General features: G+C 27.4%; 3 protein-coding genes across 3 annotated transcripts; all 3 read left to right on the top strand.

The window, feature by feature from the left end:
* Positions 1 to 180: 180 nt before the first annotated feature.
* Positions 181 to 2,237, top strand: LOC105460382. Its single transcript, XM_011706828.1, has 6 exons — positions 181 to 239; positions 414 to 530; positions 593 to 683; positions 1,467 to 1,612; positions 1,788 to 1,920; positions 1,997 to 2,237. Exons 2-6 carry the CDS (start codon positions 421 to 423, stop codon positions 2,045 to 2,047), a joined length of 531 nt encoding a protein of 176 aa, XP_011705130.1. The 5' UTR covers positions 181 to 239; positions 414 to 420; the 3' UTR covers positions 2,048 to 2,237.
* A 2,729-nt stretch (positions 2,238 to 4,966) lies between these two features.
* LOC105460384 lies at positions 4,967 to 5,774 on the top strand. Its single transcript, XM_011706830.1, has 4 exons — positions 4,967 to 5,202; positions 5,387 to 5,503; positions 5,569 to 5,688; positions 5,762 to 5,774. The coding sequence occupies exons 1-4, from the start codon at positions 5,057 to 5,059 to the stop codon at positions 5,772 to 5,774; spliced, it is 396 nt and encodes a 131-aa protein (XP_011705132.1). The 5' UTR covers positions 4,967 to 5,056.
* A 26-nt stretch (positions 5,775 to 5,800) lies between these two features.
* LOC105460383 lies at positions 5,801 to 6,388 on the top strand. Its single transcript, XM_011706829.1, has 3 exons — positions 5,801 to 5,925; positions 6,104 to 6,236; positions 6,308 to 6,388. The coding sequence occupies exons 1-3, from the start codon at positions 5,801 to 5,803 to the stop codon at positions 6,356 to 6,358; spliced, it is 309 nt and encodes a 102-aa protein (XP_011705131.1). The 3' UTR covers positions 6,359 to 6,388.
* The last annotated feature ends 340 nt before the right edge of the window (positions 6,389 to 6,728 follow it).

Raw genomic sequence — 6,728 nt, 5'->3', positions numbered from 1 at the left:
CTCTTCCGATCTATTTTTATTATATCTGATATTTGGTCAAATACAGTTAATGTATCAAGGAATACATCTCAATCACATTATTTACTCATTATAAAGTACTTCGTTCAAGAAAAGTATTTCTACTTGATTCTGTTGCATATGCATATAGCATTTTCTATAGGAGCGACTATACTGTTAGCAACAGCAACACTACTCATTACATATCTTCAACATGCCTGTGGACTGTTTAAAATTGCTAGGTAAGGATAAAGACGTAGAAATGAAATTTCTGTAACAATTCAGTAATTGAGCCCATATAAAATTTGTTATCTCTATACAACATATAGTGTACTAAAAAAATTTTGTAGTAGTTTATTTTTAGCTAAAAAATTGTATCATTTGACAAATTGCTATATAACTACGAACATTTACAGTTATCGTATGGAGCATTCAATAAACATTAATATTCTACAAAATATTACGTTAAAAAATAAAATTTTTATTGCCGAGAACATAATTTGTGCAATTCATATTCATCGTCAAGCTATAAAGTTTGTATCTACGGCAACAATATGCGTGCAATACATTAATGATATCTTTATTCTTTTTTAAGGTTATGCAAGCAGTTAGTGTCCACACTCGAGAAGTTCATATTTTGTTTCACGTTGTGTGTAGTAGTTTGTTTTACTCTCAATTTGTTTCAAGTAAGTTATTGGTTTCATATAATATAAATACGCACGCGTGCGCGTGTATGTATACATAGCATGTATATACATTTGTATTATTTATATACTTATATATTTATATAATGTATAAAGCAAAGATGGTATAAGCAAGACATAATTTTCCTAAAATTGTCCAATAAAGTAATTTGTCGAATAAAGTAATTTTTCTTCAAGTAAAATAACTAGGCGGTAAAATAACTGAATTTTGTGTGAAAATAATCAGTAATGACTTGTTCCGGTTATAAAAGGAAATATTCATATATAATTATTGTTAATTTCTTAGTAGTGAACTTTTACTAGACATTATATATTGTGTATTTTTAGATCTATCGAGTATGAGTAATTGCAGATTTTCATACAAATACATTTTTAATTATATTTAAATATAATATAATTTTTTTATCAGTATGCATAATTATTGATTGTTATTACATTGTTGTACGTAAAATATTTGATTTGTTTATATGTAAAAAAATTATGGTTTTTTTGCATAAATTTTTGTTACAGACAAAAATTTATTAAGTGCGTTTTTTCCCTATGTATATGTATATAAACAGGACGTATTAATATTGTTTTTAGTAAATATTTAGCAAATGCTCTATAACAATAACCCATTTCTAATTAATTCTAATTCTAATAAAATATAAATTACTTGTAATCTTAGCTGTAAGAATTAGCAAAACTTGTGCATGTATTATTCTTAGGCTGATAGTTAGAACAAATGTACATACGTAGAAAATTTTCATGAGGTTTGTTTCTCAGCTTTTTCAGATAGCATCATCTGAAAATAATTTCACCAAATTTTTTATGCCTCTTATGTACATGTTTATAAGCCTGCTATACATGTTTCTAACTAATTATATCGGACAGAATATAATCGACTACAATAATCACGTGTACATTACTGCGTAAGAGAAACATTCTTATAGAGATAATGTACGAATATCCTTTTTTCAGCGGATGCATCAATGGAAAAATAGAAAATAATTTGTGGCAAAACAAATCAGTATTTGTATTAAAATTATTTGATTAAAAAATTTCTATCACAAATTAGCAGTCTGTTGTCTATGTTCAATTCCATAGGTACAACATAAAATGGTATAAAACTCCTTTAAATATACAAAAAATAATATTATTTTTGTTGCAAAGAGAAACTAAGGAATTTACTTTAAGTGTCGGTGGAATATTTGATGCATCCATGGAGTGTTTTGCCACGGTAATATAATGTAGATTATTTTAATAATGCAACCTTACGCACATTATACATAATAAAAGAATATGTATATTTGCAGCTAATGAAGGCCTCGATATCTTATTTTACTGTCATATATTCTACGAAGTGACGAAAAAAAATTGTCGAACGAATTTATTATTGTCATAGTAAAGATATAGTTAATGAAGTAACGATAATTACATAGTCACACGAGCTTAAAAAATAAATTTATGAATGTAGAGAGATATTTCCCTTTTATAGAAGAAGATTAAAATTATTTAAATTACTATAATATTTAAATATTACTTATAATTAATTAATTAATCAATTTCATATATCAACAATTAAACATACAAATTAAGTTTTCAATAACAAATAACATATGTATATACTACAAAATTAAAAAATAAAGAGAAAAGAATATTGCCAAAATACCTAGAGTATAATTGATTTCCTTAGAAACAACAAGATAGCTGTCACATTTATTTAACATTTGCACACCAGTTAACATTTGCTTAAAATATTAGTAGCGTTTGTCAAAAATTAATAGATAGTATTATATATTTATCTAATAATTCACAATTATTTTTAAGTTATATTCACGTATCGAAAAAGCTAAGAGATATCCCTCTCGAAGATGAAGTGTATCCTGTGAATGCGTAAACTAGAATGAAGTATCGATGCAGAAAAGGTAAAATGCGCCTGCGCAGTTTTTCTATAAGTAGTTCAATTTCACGAGAAAAAAAACATCTGTTAAATTACCTTTAATGATAGATTGCTAATATAAATATTCATTGTTTGCTGATAAATTTGTTGAAAATTGAGCGCATTAAGATCTCATAGCAAACATTTACACAATTATTACATATAAGGAAATTTGATCGTTGAAATTTCTACCAGAAATAAGATGTGGAATATATTTAATCGATCAGTGAAAAAAGTGGAATAAACTCACTCTCATGAATATCCTCAGTCTTCGCAGTAATACTTAGACGCTCACAGAAAAATGATGCATTTACACAATCTCAACAGAATCCTATTGCTTACTGTCGGTTTATGGCCGTATCAACAATCCAAATTTGCTCAATTTCAATTTATTTTCTTCTCTGCTATTCTGACGGCATGCATTATTTTTCAGGTAAAGAAAAAAATATAACTTTATTAGAAGATGAATTACTGCATGATTTTCCACTGTCAAATTATTTCAATTTTCATTACGCAATTTGATTTTTGTATCAAAAGAAACAAAGTGTGCGTTATGCGGATGCAACTAGTTCTTTAACATTGTAAGTGCATGTGTTTGTATTAATACCTTTATTTAGAAATTATAAGGTAAAGCGATTATTGACATACAAACAAAATACATATAGTTTTGTTTAAAAAAATATATATGTACATATAATTGCACATTGCAAATTGTATATTTTTCATTAATTGCAATTAGGAGCTTTCTTAATATCAAACACAAAGAAATGAATTTAACATAATATACCTACATGTGTATACATAATTAAAATTGGATTATAATTATTCTTTTATAAAAATTCATCCTTTGATCTTGATAAAATGTGTGAATATTAATATATTGAAATAGCTTACTTAACATGATTTCCATGGTTACAGTTACTCTCACTGTACACTGTACGAAGTAATTAAAATGGAAAAGTCAATTATCATCGCGGACGAATGGCAATAAACTTAGGCGGATAAACATAGTACACTAAAGACCCATGAGAGCTCTCTCGCCCGGCTGAGAACAGGAGGTGATATTTTTTCGCAATAATTTCTTACAGATGCGTGTTAAATTGGTAGTCAATTTAATTGTTACAAGTAAATTCTGGCCTCATGTAATAAGCTGTGTTTCAAGTCCGACGATTATGCGGCGCACAATTCGCGTGGGGCTGGATATTGTAAAAAACTATTACACACCGACATCCGTGTTAGCTTTCATAGGCCTTTATTGTACTATGTTTATTGTTTCAATCTCGAGAGCTCATGTAAATAATTATTTAAGACGGATACTTTTTGTGAATCCGCGTAACGTATCACTAATGCGTATCAATGTAGACAGGAAATGTTACATATTAAAATTTCGGTATAATAGATGATTAGTTATATGATAGGCAAAAGAGCACCATATCATGGAATTGATACGCAACTATCATACAATACGCGAATACGCAACAAGTATGTATTCGTCTATGCATACTCCCGTTGCATTTTTGTAATGTACTTTTTTAAGAATTAATATGTCATAATGTTATTTTTAATTATACTTATACGTGAAATTGTGTATAACGTAACTACATACCTATTTGTTTGCAGTTGACACCAATAATAGTATTAAAATGTACTTGGGACCTTATTATCAAAGTGCTATCTTCCGTATCTTTCTTTGCAATGTTCGCAGTAAAGTATAACGCATTCCATTTTAACATTGAAGTTGTAAGTTGACGGCTTATTAAGTATCCGTGAGATTAATTTGTTCGTCAAATAAATTTCTATAGCAAAAAAGTATTTGTTGATGTATATATATAAAGAAGTACAGTACAGAAAGTTGATAAAATGACAGGTGAAGAATTTACTGATAGAGCTCCGACATGTACATAATGAGTTAAAGGATGAAAATGAAATTGCGATTGTAGAAAAATATAATTGTATTGCGAAACGTTATACGTTTATTCTTACAAGTAAGTTAATTTATTTAATTTTTCTATTTAACTATATTTTTGATGTCTAAGCCGTCAAATAGAGAAAAAAATTAATTTAAGCATGATATAATACACGTATATACATATAGACATGATTTATTACAAAAATATATTGATGATGCTGACTGATCACGTATACGCATTTGCGATAAATGGGAAATGTGCTTATAAATCGTATAAAATAGAAAAATAATCATCAAAATAATAAAATTTAAATCTATTAAAAATCATTTCATAACAAACATACACATACGATATATATATAAAATAATTTTATAATATTACACACTAGGAATTTAAGTAACACTTTTTTACGCTTTTTAGCGTGTGCACTTTGCGGAATATCTGGTATTTTAACTCAATTTTGGTTGAATATAGTTGATGTTGATGTATCGATAAACGCGTCTCAATCACATCATTTATTCATTATGACGGAGTATTTCGGCGGCCAAGAAAAGTATTTCTATTTGCTTCTGTATGCAGCATATTGCATCGGAATGGTTATAATGGTAGCAATAGGTACAATGCTTATTACGTATCTACAACATACCTGTGGAATGTTTAAAATTGCTAGGTAAGAATAAAGACGTAGAAAAATAAATATTTTTTATAACAATTCAATTATTAGAATCGTTTTACAAAATTTGTTACTTTTATACAATATATAGTATATTGAAAAATTTTTTGTAGTTTTGTTTTTAGCTGAAAATTGTATTATTTACTAAATAACTTGTATAATTACAATATAACATTTAAAGCTATCGTATGGAGCATACAATGAGCGTGAACATTTTGCAAAACATTACGCTAAAAAATAAAATTTTGATGACCGAGGGCATAATTTGCGCCGTCGACATTCACCGACAAGCTATGAAGTTTGTATTTACGCCGATAATATTATGCAACGTTTAGTAATAATAATATCGTTTTGTTTTTGAAGATTGACTAAGGATTTGATGTCCAAATTCGAGATAATGATATTATGTTTGATTCTGTGCGGAGTGGTTTGTTTAAGCATGAATCTATTTCAGGTGCAGTGTTTTCGATTTTGTATAATACTGTACAAGCGTTGTTTCGGAATTATGCATATTAACAATGCTATTAATAAATGTGGCATAAATTTATTTTTTTAGGTTTTTCAAATAGTATCATTTGAAAATAAGGCTGATAAAATGTCGTTTATCCGTTGTCTGTCTCTCCCGTTTCTCTTTGCTATTGCTACTCTCGTATATATGTTTGTAGCCAACTATATTGGACAGAATATAATAGATCACAATAATCACGTATTTTCTATTGCGTAAGAAACATTTCATGAGATAATATAAAAAACTATATCTGCTATAAGAATTTCGATATAAAATTAGATAGAAATTAATATCGCTGCAGAACAAATTAGCGTAAAAGCTAAAGTTAACGTAAAATAAAAAAATGTCTATCTCGAATTAGCCATTTGTTACTTATATACAATTTCATAGATACAATGTGCAGTGGTACAGAGCCCCGATACACATACAGAAGATGATACTGTTTCTGTTACAAAGAGAAACCAAAGAATTTTGTTTGAATTTTTGTGGATTATTTAACGCATCTATAGAATGTTTTGCTACGGTAAGGTGATGAATATCTAAAAAGTACTGTATTAGAAATGGACGTTCTAAAAGAAATATTTTTAATTGCAGTTGATTAAATCATCAGTATCTTATTTTACTGTCATATATTCTACGCAATGACAAAGTAAATAAATTTAACAGTGAAATTAATAACAGCGTGGTGAGAATTTAATTAACAAAAAAAAAACAACAATATTGATGCTTTAGAAAATAAAGATTTATTTTTCGAAAATGCAGTTTAGCTATATATTTATGCAAAATTGTGCAGTTTAAATATATATTTATGAAAAATTGACGAAACATATAGAAAATTAAAATTATTCAAATTAAATATTAGTACATCCAGTACTTATGTAATGCATTGAAATCATGCTGTACTTTTTCTTATGCTGTACTTTAAATAAAAGATCAAGGATATATATTTATGTTATTTGTTTTCAAGTACAATTTTTCGTTTGAATTGTTATGTATATACATATATATATCATAT

The sequence above is a fragment of the Wasmannia auropunctata genome, unplaced genomic scaffold, assembly GCF_000956235.1.
Source record: "Wasmannia auropunctata unplaced genomic scaffold, wasmannia.A_1.0 LD323258.1, whole genome shotgun sequence".
NCBI lineage: Eukaryota > Metazoa > Arthropoda > Insecta > Hymenoptera > Formicidae > Wasmannia > Wasmannia auropunctata.
This window is presented reverse-complemented; position numbering and strand designations above follow the sequence as displayed.

What these genes read in the sequence shown, in the direction of transcription:
- LOC105460383 (XM_011706829.1), top strand. Translation starts at nt 5,801, where the DNA reads ATGTCGTTTATCCGTTGTCTGTCTCTCCCGTTTCTCTTTGCTATTGCT. An exon ending in AATCACGTATTTTCTATTGC is followed by an intron (nt 5,926 to 6,103) that starts GTAAGAAACATT and finishes ACAATTTCATAG; the next exon opens with ATACAATGTGCAGTGGTACA. An exon ending in CTATAGAATGTTTTGCTACG is followed by an intron (nt 6,237 to 6,307) that starts GTAAGGTGATGA and finishes TTTTAATTGCAG; the next exon opens with TTGATTAAATCATCAGTATC.
- LOC105460382 (XM_011706828.1), top strand. Translation starts at nt 421, where the DNA reads ATGGAGCATTCAATAAACATTAATATTCTACAAAATATTACGTTAAAA. An exon ending in ATTCATCGTCAAGCTATAAA is followed by an intron (nt 531 to 592) that starts GTTTGTATCTAC and finishes TTCTTTTTTAAG; the next exon opens with GTTATGCAAGCAGTTAGTGT. An exon ending in CCATGGAGTGTTTTGCCACG is followed by an intron (nt 1,921 to 1,996) that starts GTAATATAATGT and finishes GTATATTTGCAG; the next exon opens with CTAATGAAGGCCTCGATATC.
- LOC105460384 (XM_011706830.1), top strand. Translation starts at nt 5,057, where the DNA reads ATGACGGAGTATTTCGGCGGCCAAGAAAAGTATTTCTATTTGCTTCTG. An exon ending in GGAATGTTTAAAATTGCTAG is followed by an intron (nt 5,203 to 5,386) that starts GTAAGAATAAAG and finishes TAACATTTAAAG; the next exon opens with CTATCGTATGGAGCATACAA. An exon ending in ATTCACCGACAAGCTATGAA is followed by an intron (nt 5,504 to 5,568) that starts GTTTGTATTTAC and finishes TTGTTTTTGAAG; the next exon opens with ATTGACTAAGGATTTGATGT.